A 21,796-nucleotide genomic window follows, 5' to 3' on the forward strand; every position below is an offset into this window, starting at 1 on the left:
CGAGATCAGTATGGCCAACACTCTAACGATCATATACCCTGTTCACATTGTTGTCGACCATTCTGTATATTGTGAATGCAATCATTATGGTTTAATGAATATTGATATACGGTTGATTGTTTCTTTTTTCTAATTAATTTATTTATATTCTTATAGAGAGAACTTATATTCTTAGGAACATTACGGGCGAAACTGAAAAACAATGATCGTCCGTCCACATGTAGAATTTCATAATTGAATTTTCAGTGTCTGACTCCACTATAACTTCGGTTTAGGGATATAGTTTTGTGATGAGAAAACTCCTTCACCACGTAAAAGGAGAATTTTGAAGAAAACTGTTGAGAGTTATGGTACGGAGAAAATGCACTTGAATACGTATATTTGGGATTTTTCCTAATTCATTTTGCCTCAAGGCTGAGGTGTTGTAACTTAATAATTCAGCCATCTAGCTCATGCACCGTACTCCACCATTCTTCTCTATCCAATGATTTCAGTGTGGATAATCGGAGAGAGCTCAACATTCTCCATATCCTTCGACTTTGCTCTCAACAATCAAATTTTCATGATTACATTCTCGGCAGATACTATGTTCAAATTAGGGCATAGCATAATTAAATATAAATCCTTTATATATTGTATGCTCGTTTTCCTACACTTCTATTTACTCGTCGCTTTACTTGTTATCGTACCGGGCGAGTTGGCCGTGCGGTTAGGGGCGCGCAGCTATGAGTTCATATCCTGGATATACACTGTTCTACTTTCCTGTGGGTTCGAACCCCACTGTCGGCAGTCCTGAAGATGGTTTTCCGTGGTTTCCCATTTCCACACCAGCCACCTTATATAAGGCCACGGCAGCTTCCTTCCCATCTCTAGGTCTTTCCTCTCCCAACGTCGCCATAAGACCTGTCTGTGTCGGTGCGATGTAAAGCAAATAGCAAAAAATATTTTTCATCTCATTCAGCGCGAGTCAAGCCAAGAAAGGTGTTCATTTTCATCGATAAATTCCTCCTGAGCAAATTCATCTTGAAGTAAGTTGGAGCTTGAACTGTTTTAATTTTCACTAGCGTAAAACTACAGAAATAAATAACGATCCTGGTAATATAGGTCAATCAATAAATATTTAAGAAAAACAAATGCGTAGGGGTGCTACGCGGTTATGCCAAGTTCTGGCTATAACGTACTCAGAAAATGAAACCTTCAGCCTGGATATACAGTGTTCTATTTTCCTGTTTAAGCTCTTTGAACTACCGTCTGCCAATATGTCCACTGTCAGCTTCAGTAATATAATAGCGTAACGTCCTGTTGACTATACGCTCAGTCTCTGTCATGTTCTAACCCTGCACATGGGTGTGGTGACATCATGCTGCAAACTAGATAACACAGTAAGATTTTCGGTCTGTCAAAAATACTAATTAAAACACATATAACACTATAACGTACCAGTAAAAGAACACACACTATTAAACAAAGAACGACATGCATTTAACTGATATTTACTCCCTAATACACAAAAACATTGCACGTAACAGAATTCATTCCCCACAGAATTTTCCACGCACCCCTCTGCGTAGCTACCAAGACTGGGCAAGACCACGACCGCAGTCCCAAAGCAGTTCCTGAAGGTGACGAACAATTGACTGGCAGCTTAGATAAGTACAGAAAAATCCTTTTCACTTGGATTTACGTCACACCGACACACATAGGTCTTATGGGTAGGAGTTGGAAGGTGCATCCCTAACCTTTGCCTGGTGTGAAAGTGGGAAACCACGGAATACTACCTTCACTGTTGCGTGACCCTAATTGCATGGCCGAATTGCTCGTTCCTGACTGGCCATGTTCTGTAATACTGGTTACCTTCTTGATGAGTTCTCTTGAAGAAATAAGGTTTGTAATAAGGATTGAATTACTGAGATTGAATGGGTGACACACAGGAACAAACTTCCTGTTCTGTATAATATCGGTGGAGATGATAAACTCGTCTATCCTTTCAGAGCTGCGTGGATCTCTGCCATCTGCGGAAGAAATCTTTCCAATATTGTCGCCGTGTACTTTGGTTTGTTGATGTACGCAACCTTCTACGATTGTGATCCAATTACAACTAAGGTAAGACAAACGTCAGGTCATATCCATACTATCTTACAATATTGGAAAAGTTGAGACTTTTCTCGTGACAAGGTCTTCGATCTAAGGCCTTCATATGCGAACGTTGGAGTAAAAATATAATTATTATTTAATTACCCAATAATAAGTATGAATTGGCCTTCGTGCAACATAAGTAAGTCACTCGCTACAAAACTATATCAGTGAGATTGTCATTCTTGCATGGAAGGTTTTCCATTTTGCGAGTCTTGGGCTGAGAATTACGGATAGCCATGCGGTGCGCAGTATGGCGGAGTTCATTTGAAGCTACCCTCCATTCGGTTGTCATCATAGCAGTAGTGGTGTAAAATTCACTTCATATCTGTTCCTTCTTCTCCTTGAGTGCTTGTATCATACAATTATATGCAGGTATAGATGGTAGAGCCGGCACCGTGGTGTAGGGGTAGCGTCCCATCCTCTTACCCGGAGGCTCCGGGTCCGATTCCTGGCCACGTCAGGGATTTTTACTTGTACGTGAGGGCTGGTTCGAGGTCCACTCAACATACGTGAATAGAATTGAGGAGCTAACTGACGGTGACATTGTGGCCTCGGTCTAGAAAGCCAAGAATAACGGCCGAGAAGATTCGTTGTGACTACACGACACCTTGTAATCTGCAAGCCTTCGGGATGAGCAGAGGTCGCTTTGTAGGCCAAGTGCTTTACTGCCATGGGGTTTGGTTTGGTTTGGTTTGGTTTGGTTTGGTTTGGTTTGGTTTGGTTTGGTTTGGTTTGGTTTGGTTTGGTTTGGTTTGTTTCGGTTTGGTTTTGGTTCGGTTTGGTTTGGTTTGGTTTGGTAGAATTAGAGCGCCGATCTTCTAAGGAAAATGTCTCTCTGGTGACCACATAATGTGTAAGTTGTGAACGTGAGTATCTTGCGATGCATACGAATTTTTGGCAAAAATTGTCAAATGGCTGGGGTCTTCCGAATATTTGTATAACGTGACGCATCAAAATTTATGCCGGAAGTGTAACCATAGCAACCGTGCAGGCAGTGATGTAAGGTATGGTCATACAATGTTACCTAGCGAACGTGCAGGCAGTGATGTAAGGTAAGTTCAGACAATGTTACCTATAAGAGCGTTCCAACCTTAAATTGCAGTACAGCTGTAATGGGATAATTCCGTCTCTTTCCTTCTCCCGTGTTTTGCGGGTAGCGCTGTCCTACTCTAATGCAGCGGGTTTGCCAAATATCCGTAAATCAGAATGTTATCGTTTAAAATGGGTGAATATCGTGTTGTGTACAGAATTTCAGAGCGCATTTGATGACGTTAACAAAAAAAATGAAAAAATTAATTTTGAAAATGGCAATATAATGGAAAGTTTCGCCAAATGCACAATCTTCATTGCATAGAACTTATCATGTCATAACTCCTATTTTATATTCATAATTTTCGGAATTTTTTCACTGCTGGTAAAGAAACATTTCAGCTCGATGTAGATAAGTTTATTTTTAAATTTAAAAAATAACAAAATGCAGTTAACTTATATGCGTTTATTTTCAGTCATGTTCCGGGAATTTTATGTGCAGCCACGAAAAAGTCAGTCGCTGGCCAGCGCGTTTCCTATTGAATTTACATGGGGGGTCAAAGCGAGGCAAATGGTCTTCATATATGAAAGTTATTTTTAAAACAATCCCGAAGTTCTTAATTTGTGATAGGAAGAATATATCCTTGAATTTTGGTTTCGCGCGTGACTCGGCTGGCTGGCTGGCTGGTTGAAGTACGGTAATGATCTCCCAAATACGCACTTTTAACATTTCCAGACAGTCGCATACAGTGCAGTGCTCATTTCGTCAGTAGTATGTATAATAGTGATTAAATACATATCAGTGACATATGTACAATTCTTGAGGGCAAGTGTATTTCGTTTGTGTGGTTCGTGAGTTCGTGCTCGTGCGTGGGGATCTAAATTCTTAGAAAAAGTGCAGAAGGATCATGGCGTGGTTAAAGCAAAGCAAACGGTCTTCGGATATGGAAGTTATTTTTAAATCATACCTCAAGTCTTTATCTCGTTATCTCTTAATTTATGACAGGGAGAACGTCTCGTTTGTTTACGTATCACGAGTGACTCGGCTGGCTGAGCCTTTAAATATACTGACAGTCGTGTGCAGTGGCGTTAATTTGATCAGTAGCCTATTATAAGATTGATTATATAAAGATCAGTGATATATATAATATTGAATGGCATGTGGCCTCCGAGGAGGCCGAGTGCAGGTCTTTCGAGTTGACGCCACATGGGCGACCTGCGCGTCTATAAGAATGTGGCCCTACCTGTGATGAATTCTAATGCTGAAGACGGCACACACACCCAGCCCCCGAGCCACTGGAATTAACCAATGAAGGTTAAAATCCCCGACCCGGGCGAAAATCGAACCCGGGGCCCTCTGGACCAAAGGCCAGCACGTTAATCATTTAAGCCATGGGGCCGGACAAGATCAGTAATAAATGTATAGTTCTTGAGGACAAGTGGATTGTGTTTGTTGTGTTTGTGTAGTCTGTGTAGTTGTCAGTTTGTGCTCTTGCGGGGGGTTCTTAGTTCGAAGAAAAAGTGCAGAAGGATGTACAATGGATCGTCAAATTGAAAAGAAACGTTCCGTAGGTAAACTCAGGGGAAAAGAACGCAATATTATAATGAGTGTCCTGGATTATTTTTTAAAGACTATGACTATGAGCAGCGCAGTCAGTGAAACAGCTAAAGCTACAGGTTGTTCCGAAAGAACAATCTATGCCATAAGGAAGGAACACACACACATGGTCCTTTGCGAACTCCCGCAAAAAAAGCAAAAATAGAGAAGGAAGGCAGAAAAATGCAAGGAAAATTAAATATGATGAAATTGTGCGAAGTGGAGTGCGTCGGGTTGTTCACTCTCTTTTATTTGCTAACATACCACCGACATTGAACGTGATTTTGAGTCGCGTAAATGGAGAAGATTCTTTGCCACCATTTTCCAAAACTACGTTGTATCGCTTCTTACATGCTATAGGCTTCCATTATTTAAGACGGGGTAATAAAGCAGCTTTCATTGAAACCGATGAAATTATTAATTGGAGGCACAGATATCTCAAGGGAGATAAAATGTTTGAGGGCACAAAATAAAGCTATAATTTACACGGATGAATCGTGGGTAAATATTGGGCAGACAGTGACAAAAGAATGGAAGGATACGACAGTGAAAAGTGCACGGCAGGTCGCCATTGAAGGGGTGAGTTCGGGACTTAGGCCACCGAAAAGCCGAGGACCGTGATTTGCCTTAGTCCACGCGGGTAATGAACATGGTTTTGTTCATAATGCTGAACTAACATTTTTATGCCATAAAAACATAAGACAATTGGGCAAATTACGTGAACGAAGTAAAGAAAAATGAAAGAGATTTGTGGAAAGCAGACGAATTACAGGACGATGTGGACGATGAAAATTTTTTAATACGACTTTCTTCATCGTCCGTATCATCCTCAAGTTCATCTCCCGAAGCCGGTTCATCCAACGCGGGAACATCAGACTTGCAGAAAGGATAGAAGGTGTACGTCCAATGTCTGAGAGCAAAGCCAGTGATTAAGGTACGTTGTATTTATTTTAACATCCTACAAATATTAATTTATGAATGAATGAAGTTAAAATTACAAAATTACAAACGAAAAATGTGGAACTGTGACGCCCTGTTTGAGTCACACTCGAGCGTGATCTTCACGAGTCGATTTCGCAACAGCGCGCTCCATCTACGCTGTACTGCAATTTAAGTTTGGAACGCTCTATAATAACAGTGCAGGCAGTGATGTAAGGTAAGTTCAAACAATGTTACCTAGTAACCGTGCAGGCATTGATGTAACATGTGGTCAGACAACCTTACCTAGAAACCGTGCAGGCAGTGATGTAAGGTATGGTCAGACAAAGTTTACCTAGCAACCGTGCAGGCAGTGATAGAAGCTATGGTCAGACAATGTTACCTAGGAACTGTGCAGGAAATGTCTTGTGAAACTAGCAGCCGTTGATGGAGACCATGACCGAAAATCTTTTACATCATGTGTATTTGCACTTTACTCGTGACACCACATAGTGCACTTCACACAACACATCCAGATTTGCCTGTCGTGGTCTTCGCTGATGAGTCCATCATAATATCCACACCTGCTATCATCAGTGTTTCGTGCGGATCCATTTTAAGCTTTCGGGTTCATTTTTGCCAAATTCTTTGCTCTTCATTCTCTTATGTGTTGTGGGGGAAGTCAAAATTGTGGCTTTTTTACTTCTGCCTGTATTTTTCTTCCTTGGTACAGAAGTCGCAGGGCATAGTTGCTGCAGTAGCAAGGTTGCCGGCCGTGCTACAAGACCATACACTTCCAAATAATTCACGACCTATCTCACATATGGCTGCACTAATCTGCCGTGACGAACTACGCTTCTCTTCACTGAAGGCCATGCTTTAACAGGCAATGTTCACCTTTTATAATTTAAAACTCATACTGCTACAGTGAATTATATTCCGAGAACACGAAAAATAAAAATGCCTTCGTCAGACTTACCTTTAGAATGTGGATGTTAAATATTCACTCGTGGAAAAGCACAAAACAGACATATGACAATAGCAGACAACTGAACGGAAGCCGAACAAGTATGGCAATGATTTCAACACAATCTGTCGGGTTCCTCACCAGATAGGAAGGCGGTAGATTTGAAAGAACGAAATATGGCCGTTTTACAAGATTTGGCAATATGAATTTCAAACAATCAGTGGATCCAGCCCCCAGAAACTGTATTACTGACCAACGGACTGCTTCCAAAGCACAATCCTGAATCGATGATGCTTGTTATCTTAAAGGGGTTCAAAATTCAGGTCAACTGTCCTTCATAATGGTACTTATCGCCAGTAAAGTAGAACTATGGATTATCTCAAGTTGCGGTATTAACCGAAAGTAGCGTAAACTCACGGTGTTCCAAATATTATGGTACTACTCACAAGTATTGTACGTCGCACAGGTAAGGCAGACATATGGTGTTTCTTACATAATGGCGCCACTCGTAGGCAACGCACACTCATGTTGTTACGTAGGAGTAATAACCATAGGGACTCGTACTATCCCGTGGTGATCCTCACATAGTGGATACAAATCACAGGCAACCTAAAGCCGAGCTGCTCCGGATATAGTGGTACTAATCACAGGTACTGGAAAACCACAGTGAAACGCTCTCTGCTGCTACTAATCACAAACCTATTGTGACCCTAACATAGTGGTACTACTCGCAAGTAAAGACGGCCCATGGTGTTCCCCGTGTGATGGTACTAATAACAAGTAGTTTCATGGTTGTGATTCAATCATCTCTTGGTCACCGCTTTTAGTCGCCTCGAACGATAGGCAGGAGATACCGTGCGTGTGTTCTTAATCTGCGTACCCCACCCACAGTGTAAGTGTTGTAGCTTGGCTCGAGGGAAGCAGGTATACTGCTAAATTTGCAGGTGGCACAGACGGGATTGTAAGCCATGTCGAGAAATCAGCAGCAAACACACCGTGTATTAAGCCAATGTCATCGTAGCGTGCTTGCTTTAGTATGACCAACCCCTAACGTTGATATGTCCGGTTCACTTTGCTTCCGACCACCCTGTAGATAGATGGAAGATACGTGACGGACGTTCAATCCGCAAATAACTGAATTATTTTCAAAACTTAGCATACACTCTTGACGTCTTTACGACAATGGCCTCATAGTCCGCGCTGATTCCTCTCTTTGGTCGAGTTCAGTTTCTTCAGTTTTCGAACGATGATAGAAATGAAGGGAGTATATATATTTGTGCTAAACTCCTACCTCCTGTCGTCGTTAAGCCTTGAGCAGACCATTTGGTATTATTCGACTGGAGTAGTAATCATCATCACCACACACCCGGAATTGTCACACACCCATGGGTGTAAAATAGCAGCAGGTTTGTCTCGAGGCCACACGCCATCTTTCAATTTTCTTCAACTTGTCAATCACTGCCTGTGTTTACTGGATGACATTGTTCATACACCCTGCATTGTATGATTATCTCTGTTTCCTTCTAATTTGTCATGATGGATGTGATTATTTCAGGTTGCTAAAGGCAGGGATCAAATCGTACCTTTATTCGTGATGAAAACACTCGGGCAGTATCCTGGTCTGTCGGGTATTTTCGTAGCAGGAGTCTTCAGCGCAGCTCTTAGGTAGGTACAGCATTCACAGGATATATCTACCTAGTTGTAATGTTGCTTAAAGGGAAATGTTACTGAGTTTTGTAAGTTTTGCAATTTCCACCCGATATTCACCATACTTTGTGAGTTAATTTATGTTGCCAAAACTAAGTTTATCCTAATATTTGGAAGATATTGGTGTCATATTTTCACATTTATAACGCTTTTTATAAAAATATTTTGAATAATTTCAAAACACCTCTTGTGTAATATTTTTAGATTTTTTTTTACAGATTGCTTTACGTTACACCGACTCAAATAGGTCTTATGGCGACGATAGGAAAAGAAATATCTAGGAGTGGGAAGGAAGCGGCCGTGGCCTTAATTAAGGTACAGCCCTAAAATTTGCCTCGTGTGAAAATGGGAAAAAGCGGAAAACCTTCTGCTAGGTTGCCGACAGTGGGATTCGAATCCACTATCTCCTGAATACAAGCAGATAGCTACGTAGCGGAAAAAACGCAGTCACTTGCTCAGTAATTTGAGTTTTTAATTTGAAGATTTTTGGTAGTTCATAGGGGTATGTGTATAAGTTTGGTTATTATTATTTATAATTTTACATTATGTACTATTATTAATCACAAATAGTCGTATCAGTACATTATTTTAAATCAAGAGCCGGTTTCCGTACTCTAAGGTCCATTATCACTGTTAAAATTGTTCACAACATTTAATTCAACATGAGTGTATCGTGAAAATGAGTTAAAATAAGTTTTAATAATTTAAAATTGAGCCCCGTTGAGATCGGCTGTACCATAAAAAAGAAAGAACTAGTGCAGGAGTGTGCAAACCAGACGTAGGGGAAGGGGGGGCAAGATGGGGACACGGGGCAAGACGGGGTGGGGGTTTCCTTGTCTCCATGGTGCTGCCACTGGCCTGAAAATGGAAATATCTTGAAGGGCAGATGAAGGTTACACAGTTTGTACGACTTCTAGTCAGTGTGAGCTGTCTGGATGCTTGGAGTGGCCTTTTTACTGTTTCTCACCCCTGTGATCTTATACATATGTATCCTTTGAACTTTGATGAGGTAAACTGGAATTGCAATACATTTGTTCTTGAACACTATCCATTAGCCTGTACCTTAATGTATATATATTGAGCTTGTGGAGGTAATTCATAAATAAAGATAGTTTTATTCCGTTAATCTCAGTATAACACGTCCCCATCTTGCCCTAGTCCCCATCTTGCCCCAGTCCTAATCTTGCCCTTTAGGATAAATAGTATTTCCCCTATAGGTACTAATATAATTTCTAGTCATATTTCATTTTTATAAATTATGCCCCCTGGTATATGCCAAGGGACCAAATACTGAGTGCAAAGGGTAGTGGGGTTCTAAATCAGTCATTACCGACAGCAGTGGCTACGCTGGCTAAAGCGCAGCGATAGGTCATGGGGCCAAGCTCTCTGCTGACTCGGTAGACGCGTGGGTTCGAGCCTCACCGTCGGCCGTCCTTGAAATGGTTTTCCGTGGTTTTCCCATTTTCAACACCAGTCAAATGCTGGGACGGTACCTTCTGACAGTCCACGGCAACTTCCTTCGACACCCTTGCCCAGTTTCATTAATCTTCATCCATTCCATCTCTCATCCCGACGTGCAGGTCGCCCACGGGGGTCGACTTTAAAGACCTACACACGGCCTCTCAGGAGGTCACACGAAAAAATCGGTCATTTAAAAATCCATACATTTTTACAATAGAAATGAATTTAAATTGTATTCTTGCCCATTATGCTATCTACGAGCCTTATGATGGTTTATTATGGTGTAATACTTTACGTTGATATTAATAATTCAAGGTTATGGGAATAGATTCCAATTATAGTATAATTTTTACTGAAAAATGCAAGTTTCCAGGCCAGTGGCAGCACCCTGGAGATAAAGAAACCTCCACCCCGTCTTGCTCCATATGTGGGGCAAGACGGGACATTGGTACTATGCACGACTTTTGTGTGTGGAGTTTTTGTGTTTAACTTTTCAAAAACTATTTTAGTGCACTATGAGAAACAGATAGTGACGCAACAAAATGGAACTATTTATGAACATATTATCAACATGTATAACGCACCTGAACTACTTTTTCCTTAGCGTCCCCATCTTGCCCCCCTTCCCCTATTAACTTAAAATGTTGTTGTAAAAGGTGCGACATACCGTAGGAAGGGATGGCTTACCCTCGTGTAGAGGAGTGTTGATTAAGTACTCAACAGAAGCACGGAGCGTGATGGAATGTTTACAATTTATATTATTGACCTTTTTAGAGTAATTATACTCTCACCATTTTGCATTATTTTTAGTTATTCTCAAATTTTTATATTTGGCTAAAGATATCTGTCAGATATCATTATTTTTCAAAATGGATTGCTCCAATGAATTAAGCTGTCAACGTCATTAACAAGCGACGTCTACAAGAATTACCCAGTTTTCCACAAATGTGCAAGTCCCTCAGGTGACTGCTAACTACGCGACAGAGCTTCTGAACAACATCGAGTCACCTGGAGTACCCTCGAACATCTTGGAGCGGACGACTGTGGCTCCAGTTATCCTTCTCAGGAATATGAATTCTCATTCCGGACTCTCAGTCAAGAAACTGATGCCGATTATTACTGAAGCCACCATTATGACTGAACAGCCACGGGCGAAGTAGTATTCATTCCCCAGATTCAAATCTTCCTTTCGGATATACCGTTTCAATTTCGACACCTGCAGTTCCTCGTTTTTTGGAGTTTCGCTATGTGCAAGAACAAGTCACAAGAACAATCGCTTTAAGATTTAGGATTCGATGTTCGGAAATGGTGCTTCACCCATTGTCAGCTGTACGAGGGTTGTTCAAGAGTTGGAAAGGCAAACACATTGGATAAATTAGTTCCAAATGAAAGGACGCTTAATATAGTTTATCCGAAAGTCCTAAAAGGATTTTTAAATAACATAAAATCTTTTACATTCTTTAATTATCGTGTGTATCTTCCACCAACTCGCTATATTAAACATTAAAAGTAAAATCATGTATTCCATGTAATTTATTTAAAAAATATATATGTTATTAAATACATATTTTTATTTTACTTTTCAATAAATGAATTAGAAACATCTAAGGGTTGAGCTTATCAACACGGATGAAACAGAGGATACATGTTAGTTTGAAATAAGATTGTTTTACGGTAAACCTAACAGTTTCAGCTAGCAAACTTCAAATTTAACAGACTGATATTTTACTAATCTGTTTTCAGTGGTTAGATATGAGGTCTTCATTGGTCTCTCTCAGTCCAATCCACGACTTTGACAATACCAAAGTGACTGAGCAATGCTACAAATGCACTCTGTTCTTGATATGAATGATGTGAAAAAGTTGCTCTTGATGTCGGTTTCTGTATGTATTTCTGTGGCTTAACAGACTGACAGTATCTTCTCTCTCGATGAGGAAAACAACAGGGAACTATCTCACTCCTCATTTTCCTAGTACACTCCTTCAATGACGCTTATGCTATCTATGACAGATGATGACGGAGCACTTGATGATGCAAGCAGATTATGAGTTGGGTACTCAACATATACGTACAAGTATTCATTCATTTAGATTGCCAATATTATATCCAAACTGTAAAGATGTCCCGTAACTGACCTGTTCTCCTCGCAATCTGCAATTAGGTTGTCTACCAGAGTGCACTCACCTGAAAAGAGAGAACAATTATTAGATAACACAAATGACATTCATATGTAACGCAATTTTTTTTACATGATGCGTTACGTCGCACCGACACAGACAGGTCTAATGGCGACGATCGGACTGGAAAGGGATAGGAGTGGGATGGATGCTGCTGTGGCCTTAATCAAGGTACAGACTCAGGATTTGCCTTATTTGAAAATTGAAAAACCATAAAAAAAAACCTTCAGGGATGACGACAGTGGGTTTCGAACCAACTATCTCCCGGATGCAAGCTCACAGCTGCGCGCTGCCATTCGCACGGCCAACTCGCCCGGTAAAAGAACATTTGCGGTACGCATTGTTTTTCTTTTTTGATCCAAAGGAATAGACTGAGGAAAGTCATCGTTTGATGGTAGAAACAAATAGTGAACACGCTACATCGATTCGAACATGTGAGGCTGGTTTCGACAATTTAAACTTGTGATTTCAATGTGAACGACATTGCGCGCTCTGGTAGACAACAAAAGTGCGAAGGCAAGCAATTGCAGGTGTTACTGGATGGTGATCCAACTCAAACTCCACAGAAATTGGCACAACAATTAAATGTGACACAACATACAATCAGCGTACGTTTACGAGCTTTGCTGAAGATCAATAAACTCGGTAAGTGGGTCCCACACGATTTGAATGAATGGAAAATGGAAAATCGCAAAGTCACTTGTGAAATGCTGCTTCAACGCAACGAAAGAAATGAAAGCCTGTACCGAATTGTGACGCTTGACGAAAAATAGATTTTATTTTGAAATACCGAAGCGGAGAAAATCGTGGCTGTCACCAGGCCAAGCCGGTCCTTCAACACCAAGGCCAAATCGCTTCGGCAAGAAGACCATGCTTCGTGTATGGTGGGACTAGATCGGTATTGTGTGTTGTGGACCCTCGGAGCCCGGCGAAGCCGTTAATGTACAACGCTATCGCCAAGAAAATGATTAATTTAAAGCACGCATTGATCGAAAGACGACCGAAATGGACCAGAAACTTGGCAAAGTGATTTTGTAACACGACAATGCGGCGTCTCACACAGAAAAACCAGTGAAAGACACCTTGAAATCATTTGGATGGGACATCCTTCCGCAACCCCTGTACCTCCGGACCTAGCGCCATCTGATTATCACCTCCTTGCATCAATGTGGACACTATAGCAGAGCAGCACTTCAGCAATTTCGAGGAAGTGGAAAATGGATCGACGAACGTTTTGCGCAAGAGACAAGCAGTTTTCCTTGCATGCTATTCAAACTTACCGGAAAAATGGGCGAAGGTTTTAGAAGCCGATGGCCAATACTTTTAATAAACAAAGAAAATAATTTTCCCTTGCAACACGACGTGTTTTCTTTACCACAAAGACCAGCAAAAAATATTCATACACTTGGTAAAACAAGCATTAGGCGTAGTCGATTATAACACCAAGTGTAATCTAATGAGGTACGTCTACGTTTTCAGTAATGGAATACATCTTCAAAAATACTTTTTATTTAAAGAAGAAAGTACTGAAGAGGATATTGGAAAATAATTATAATTTAATATCTTAGGGTTGCCATTAGAGTTTTATATGATGATCGGTCAAGTTTAAGGTGAAACAAAGTGTGTATCAGCCTGTATTTGCCATATCCTGATTTTATCCATGATCACTTACAGTACATGTTCCAATGTTGAAACTATGTGATTTCGATGCAAATAAAGTTGAAATGACGGATAACTCTCATCTTAAAAAGAATATCTTACACAAGCAATTTCTCAAGAAACATTCATTCTAATATTCTTCAACAAATATTCACTCCCATGGTAACAAAAAATTATATACACATTTAGACCAGGAAATTATCCCAAATCTAAACATGTTCAACAAAAGAGATTTGTCATATATTGTGTATCTATTCAAATGTTACAAGTTACATACTTTATAATCTCGTGCATAAAAGTTAATAACCCCTAATAATTGTTTTGTAGCATGTATATTTGTAATATAATTTATAGGTAGATGTACGCTATGTTGCAATATTTATATTGACGTATATAAGTGTGATTTTAGTACAATCTCTTCGGCACTGAATGCAATGTCTGCAGTGGTACTGGAAGATTTCTGCAAGACACTTATCAAGAAACCTTTGACGGAGAGACAGAAAATCATTATAATGAAGAGTGTGGTGATTGTATTCGGCGTATTTGGAGGATCTCTTGCGTTCTTCATGGACAAGCTTGGTACAATCGTTCAGGTGACTCAATATTCTTTTAATCAGTTTTTATCTTTCATATATTCCGTGCTAGTATTTTTAGTATTTGCGTAATTATTAACCCAAAGTGCACAGTCTTAATGGCACTCATTTCCATACAACTGTCAGCATCAAGTTCTAGTCTGAGTGTTAAGGGCACTTGGTGATGTGTCACGAATATATTAATACTGAATAGAATTGGTGAGAAGAGGACAGTTTGGCTAGACATGTTGACATGACTGACATAGTGCACAGAATGCCACCGGGCCGGCACTTGACCATAGACAGCGAGCGAATACGTGTTTTTTTCAAAACAATACACTGTGCAAGATCATTAATGGCAGTGTAGGAAAATCAAACCAGGACTATATGTTTATTGTCCTTACAATTCATCATTATGCAAAAATATTCATTTTTGTACTATTGGGCTAAACGTGTAATTGATCATGTCGAAACAATAATGAAAAATAGGATACTGGAGGCTCCCAACCCTCAGATTTTGTCTTTCATGGTCAATGACCTACCAATGTAGTTACTTTGGCGACCTGTGTAGTCTACAGCTGTGCTCCCATTAGTACTACACTTATAGCTAGTATCTTGATGAACCTCGTAGAAATGACTGGGCTACTGTAATTCATTTGGTAGACATCGGCCACATACAGCTCCAAAACTGTGGGTTGGAGTCCCAGCGCTATCGGATTGGTCTTTCTTGCACTGCACTTGCCAACCATTTTGCATGTACTACATGTTCTCGATAGTATGTAATAAATTGACTGCCTACTTGAATAAATCTCATTTTTCCAGTTGACTTTTACCATTGGAACGCTCACCGACGGTCCATCACTTGGAATGTTCGTTATGGGATTATTCATGCCGTGGATTAAGCTACAGGTAATTAACAGTACTAATTTACGAGTTATACTACAAAATAACTGATTACATATCATTAAGTTCTGTAATTTACTTTGGTGCGAAATATTTTTTGGTAGTACAGAATCAGAAGAAGATATGTAAGGGATATTGTACCCTAGAAATAGAGGGTGGAATTGATACGAAGGGCGACACAAAAATAAGCGGACAACGTTATTAAATATACAGAATTTATTTTCGAGTTACAAACGTTAGTCACATTCAATTTATTCTCCATTTACATTTGTATATTAATTCAAATACTTTTACCACTGCGCGAATCATCTCTAGTACTCGCCGTTCGGATGCCTTTCAGCACCTCATTCGATTCTCTTTTTACCTCCGGAATGTCTACAAAACGTTTCAGTTTCAGCTCCGTTTTCATCCAAGGAAAAAAAGAAGGAAAACAAGGTGCTAGATCTGCTAGATCCGGTGATCAGAGTGGGTGAGGAAGCGGTTGTCATACGGATTTCTCAAAATAATCACGCTCAGAAATCGCTACGTGAGCTGAAGCATGGTCACGAAGGATTAACCAGTCCCCATTCCGCCACAAATCGGCCCGTTTCAACAGAAAACTCTCGCGCAACCGTCTCAAAGCACTCAGGTAGAAAACTTGGTTCACCATTCGTAAAATCACAAAAATCGAAGGGGTTGAGAAACACGTAGCACGAAAACTGTCACAGGGGCTCGATACGACCGTCTCAAGCCATGCTCGTTGGCGTACTGACTCAAGAGGGATTACTTAACACCAGCCTATTGGGACTACAAGAGCAACGCCTGCAGCGAATTACGTCCGGTTATTTTTTAGAAACACCGTCGTATTTTTAAGGAGTCTGCCCTTCTATTGTTCGATATTGGGAGGGGCAAGCTAGCATCACCGAGTTAGGACCCCACCATCCCGCCATTTCAATATCCAGTCATGGAAGATTCAGGCGCTCGAGCCCAACTCTTCGGCCACCACTACAATGGCCACTCCGTGCCTCCCGGCGTTATGAAAAAGAATTTTGAAGGTGAACCCAGAGCTTTTCAATTCCAGATATATCCAGGGATTTCTCCTCGTCCCTGTTTAAGGCAGTCCAGACGAGTTTCAGAGGTCCAGTCTAGGTTCAGTTCTATGTGTGACAACCCTGTGGAGTGAGTGATCTCGAGCCCTGAACTGCTACTGTGTTTGAACTAGCGGCGAATGCGTATAGTGCAGCTGAGCGACGAAGCACAGCGAACGAAGGCTGTCTGTGCGACATTTGTACCACGTACAGACTTGCGATGCTGTGCTGCGCGCACCTAAACTGTCAAGTGTGCGGACACTAACGTTGTACAATGAGTTTAATCGTGAAAAATTCTGGGGTACAAGTTAGAGTTTTAGAATTGTGTGTAGTATAATTGCTTTTTTTTTTATAACTTGTAAATGTGAGAGTGAATAACCTCTGTGACTGAACAGTGAGAACGGAGAAAGACAGAGGGAGAGAGCGTACTAGCGTGATTGTGATTTTTTCTTTTTTGCTATTTGCTTTACGTCGCGCCGACGCAGATAGGTTTTATGGCGTCGATGGGATGGGAAAGGCTTAGGAATTGAAAGGAAGCGGCCGTGGCCTTGATTAGGGTACAGACCCGGCATTTGCCTGGTGTGAAAATGGGAAATCACGAATAACCATCTTCAGGGCTGCCGACAGTGTGGCTCGAACCCACTATCTCCCGATTACAGGATACTGGTCGCACTTAAGCGACTGCAGCTATCGAGCTCGGCGAGTGATTGTGTGCCTTTGTACTTATGTACGTGATTGGTTTTAGTCAATCTTAGAGCATACAGTACTAGCTGTGATATCCACCCGCCCAAACGTTACAGTATGTACACTGCCTGTAAATAAATTGGAGCACTTCGAAGAAATGGTCGGATGTCAATGTAAATACGTACACGTGCACACCATCCGTGGGTATGTAAATTACGAGGGGCGTACTGTATTGTTTTACGCTTTATTTCTTTGTACGTCCGGGTATGTTCACATTACACTTTCGAAGGTGGTGACGTATAACTAGTACGATATTCCACCGTTTGCTAGCAGCATACGCACAGGAGCCAACGAATGCACTCCTCATAGCCATTTCATAATAACACTATCAGCGTAAAGGCAGGCAACATGGAAAGCGGCCGTCAGGGACAGCGCTATACGACTTGATTCCTATGCAAGGAAGGCGTGACCATTGCAGAAATTCGTCGGCGCTTGGTGGCAGTATTTGGAGAACATGCGCCGTCACGGAAAACAGTTTACAACTGGGTGGAAGGTTGGAAAACAGGGCTCATGGTAATGGAGTCATTTCTCATCAGCAGTAACAAGCCTAGCCATGAAGTCGGCTGGATCTTGATCATGGCGTTGCAGAAGTTATCTGCACACGTCCACATGCCTATGATTTTCGTCTGCAGACAAGATTATCGGCACCCACGTGGATGATACCTTCCCCAACTGTAAGTAACCCTGCACGATCCGCTGCAGGGTTTTTCGGCTAATTCCTGTGGCTGCCTCCATTTCCGTAAACGTGATGCATTTGTTTCCTTGATGGGCTGTTCGACGCGGGCATTGTTGGCTGGTGTTGACACTGTAAAATTCCTTCTAGAACTCGTTCCCTTGTCTATCGATGTGCACCCAGTTTTCCAACCTTCCACGCAGTTCTAAACCATTTTCCGTGCCGGCGCATGTTCTCCACAGACTACCACCAAGCGCCAATGAATTTCTGCAGTGGTCCCGCCTTCTTTCCATAGGGACCAAGTCGCATAGCGCTGTCCGTGACGGTTGCTATCTATGTTGTTTGCTCCTACGCTGACAGTGTTGTTATGAGATGGCTATGACGAGTGCATTCATTGGCCCCTTTGCCTGTGCTGCTACCCAACGGTGGAGCAAGACACTAGTTACATGTCACCACATTCAAATGTGAAATGTGAACCATACCCGAATGTATAAAAATTAATGTGTAAAACAATACAGTACGCAATTCGTATTAGAGTTGCAATGATCTGTGTTAGGTAAAACGGTTGCCAGTGTGCAGTAATATTCTTCGTGTTTAGTGTTGTTACCAGCCCTGGTAGTGTATATATGTGGCGTGAATAGCGTCAGATGTTGAATGATGATTGTGAAGGACATAGGGAGAAGTAATTTGTTATACATACAGAGTTTAAAAATACAGTAGGCAGAACGTTCACACCGCATTCCTCACACGTAGAAGAAGCACACAGGGACCGAAAACTTCCATGTTAGAACTCTACATACCACATGAAACTATTTCTTACATGGTATGTTCGAAATTCCCTCCATTAAGAGGTGTACGAATGACTTATCCCACTAACGTTAAATCTGCTAATTTCATACCAATTTTATCAATAACTACTTAATTCAATTTAATGAAACTTTTGCAGTTTCCTTACACATGCTCCATATACTTACTCCTCTAGTTTGATTGAAGTATGTATTTTAGGAGTTCAGGTAGATTTTTTACCTGCTGTATTTGTTTATATATTTAGTTCTCAATTCTTGGTGAATTTAGTGAACATATATAAGATACATCTATCATTATAGAGGTGCAATATAAGAAGGGTATTATAAATAAACTGTGGAAAAATCAAGACTCTAACCTTAATAGTTCCAGAAAAAAGAACGGTTATTTGTTTGGAATGATAAGTTGAAAAACTAATATATTGGTTTCACCTAGTCAATACCCATAAGTTTATTTACAATTGAAAATTGTAAAATCATCATATTAGAACGAAAAGACATGCTTCGGGCTCATTAGGCCGTCTTCTGCTATTTAGAAATAGCTTAAAATTAATATATTAAAAGTTACAAAACATGTATAAAATTTATAATCATATGATACAAAGTAAAATAAATACATGCTGAAATATCATCGGATGAATAAGTAATTAGTTGTGAAAAACGTGAAAAATGAAACATTTGTTTAATAACGGAGTAAACTTCAAAAAGTATTTCGTTTAATTAAGAAAGGCATGCTTCGGTCTTTAAAGAACATTATCAGATTCTAAGAAATCACACAGTTTTCTTCTGTAATGAATGAACACTTCTAGCCAGTGTAAAATCATTTAAGTGAACATTTTCTTTTCGATATCTTAAAAACGTGGAAAAATGTTTCTGAACTTACTTTAAAGCTCACTATATATTGTATCGCTTCCCGTCCTCTCAATCACCTGTAGGTGGGAACAGTAGAATAACATGTACGGTATCCCCTGCCTATCGGAAAATGCGACTGAAAGTGACCCCAGAGTGCGGCTTGGCGGCTATAAAGCCCTTACCTGAGTCCTGGCATTGCTTCGATTTCCTTGTGTCAGGCTCCTCTCTGTCATCTATCCTATCCGACAATCTTGGTCAGCTCTTGTCATTTTCTGACCCCGACGATTTTAGAGCATTCCAGGCCTAGGGAGGCTTTCATTTACACGCCCTTATGGCACTTGTCTTTCTTTGGCCGATACCCTCATTTTTCGAAGTGTCGGACCCCTTCAGATTTGTCCCTTTGATTAGTGTTAATAGAGAATCGTTAGCCAGTTGTTCTTCCTCTTGAAACAATGATCACTATTAGCAGTTCTCCTCTCAGCTGTCCAAGCAGGACTGCGTCATGCCAGGTGTTCGGTCTTGCAATACATTTCTGACTGGGTAGAGAGTTTGCTTTAAATCACTCCGACAGATATGGGTCTTATAGCGACAATGGGATACCAGCGGAGATAAAGCGGGAGTGGAATTAAATTAATTTACACCACTAGTATTTACTTGCCGTGAAAACGGGAAACCACGGAAAACTATCTTAATGTATGCCGACAGTGGTATTGGAACACACAATATTCCGAATCAAATCTGACAGCGATGTGCCCCTAACCGCATGCCAAACTCGCTCGGTGATTGGATAGAATCTGGCATTGTTATTTTAAGAAAAAGCATGTCATTCTGTTGTTAATTAAATTTGTTATTTTCTGGGGTAAATCTTGCAGTAGTTTCCACAAACTGTATGTATGTTTAGTCATCAGTCCAAAGGTTGGTTGGATCCTCAACAGTTCCGCCATGAGCTGTCATAGATGGCCTGGGCATCACTGAAGAGGCGTACTAGGGAATTGAAGAGTGAGGTACTTTCCCATTGCTTTCCTCACCGAGCCAGAAGTTGCTATTACATATCAGTCTGTCACGTACCAACCGACCCTATGAGCAACAGTTTCACACCATTCATAGCAGGGACTGGCTGCGTAAGGAATGGCATTACTAGCATCACTCATACCTCAGTCACTTTCATTTTGTCAAAGCCAAGGATAAGACAGAGACAGGTCAATGAAAGTAACAAAATTGCTCTAGCCCATACCAGAAGACGTAGTGCAGTGTAAACACTAGGTCCCGCCAGCAAAGGCATTTCCACAAACTTGAAATCTTGAAAGTTATATATCGACTAAGAATAATATGAAAATATAATGCTTCCATTTAAACAAGAAAAAAACATAAAAGCTCTGCATACTTAGGGTGCGTGTTTTATTTATCATTCGGCTTTTTTGGCGGGAGTATAAATGATTGAAAATGTTAGGTACTCCCTCCAGAAAATGTCTTTTTTTTTCTTTTGCTAGGGGCTTTACGTCGCACCGACACAGATAGGTCTTATGGCAACGATGGGATAGAAAAGGCGTAGGAGTTGGAAGGAAGCGGCCGTGGCCTTAATTAAGGTACAGCCCCAGCATTTGCCTGGTGTGAAAATGGGAAACCACGGAAACCCATCTTCAGGGCTGCCGATAGTGGGATTCGAACCTACTATCTCCAGGATGCGAGCTCACAGCCGTACGCCTCTACGCGCACGGCCAACTCGCCCGGTCCAGAAAATGTGGGTGGCATCCGTCGTGAATGGGAACTGCGTGTTTATATAGTGGAGAATAGTGTTATGCGTGATGTGTGAGTTGCAGGAATGTTACTGGCATTACAAATACATAGTCCCCGAGTCAGGAAAAATATCAGACCTGGCCCAGAATCGAGCCCGTTGCTCTCTGAATCGAAGGCGACTATGCTGAGCATTCAGCCAAGGAGCCGGACGGTATCGGATATATATTAAGAAGGAATAACTTTCGGAAGTATGGCGAACATATTTTAAGTTCAGAATTACCTAGTTACTTTATATACCATAATACTTCCCTTGAAACATGTAGTTTTATCATTCAACTTCCATTTCTTTTAGGGAGTGCTGGCTGGAGGGTCTGCTGGGTTAGCATTCATACTCTGGATAGTGATGGGATCGCAAGCTTCAGTTGCAACGGGTCGTTTACGCTATCAATATAAACCCTTATCTGTGGAGGGTTGCCCGAGTGATCTACTTCAAAACATAACACTGGCAAACTCAGCGCCCCACAACAACAGGTGAAATCCAAGAGAAGTTCACTTCATCAAATAAATTATTTTGTTTACCAATGCAGCTTTATGATGTTCACTTTATATTTTCACAATGTCGCTTCTATCACTTACAATAGAGTCTTCACTATACAAGTCAAAATTGACTCGGTTACCATTAGATATATGACCATTCTATTTTAGGAAAAATAGAGGTAGATTTTAAGTTACTATTGAATATATCTTGTCATTTTCAATATTCTTCAATTAATTTTATATGCCTACCATTTTTC

The 21,796-nt window shown here is 40.9% G+C and overlaps 1 protein-coding gene across 1 annotated transcript in view; it reads left to right on the plus strand.

Annotated features, from left to right (window-relative positions):
* Positions 1 to 1,804: 1,804 nt before the first annotated feature.
* Positions 1,805 to 21,796, plus strand: part of LOC136866865 (putative sodium-dependent multivitamin transporter) — a 29,632-nt gene continuing 9,640 nt past the window's right edge. The window contains exons 1-5 of the mRNA XM_067143961.2: positions 1,805 to 1,884; positions 1,992 to 2,103; positions 8,203 to 8,312; positions 14,061 to 14,244; positions 15,046 to 15,132. Of these exons, the coding sequence (XP_067000062.2) occupies positions 1,805 to 1,884; positions 1,992 to 2,103; positions 8,203 to 8,312; positions 14,061 to 14,244; positions 15,046 to 15,132 (573 nt within the window). The remainder of the gene's footprint in view (positions 1,885 to 1,991; positions 2,104 to 8,202; positions 8,313 to 14,060; positions 14,245 to 15,045; positions 15,133 to 21,796) is intronic.

This window comes from Anabrus simplex, chromosome 3 (assembly GCF_040414725.1).
Source record: "Anabrus simplex isolate iqAnaSimp1 chromosome 3, ASM4041472v1, whole genome shotgun sequence".
In the NCBI taxonomy this organism is placed as follows: Eukaryota; Metazoa; Arthropoda; class Insecta; order Orthoptera; family Tettigoniidae; genus Anabrus; species Anabrus simplex.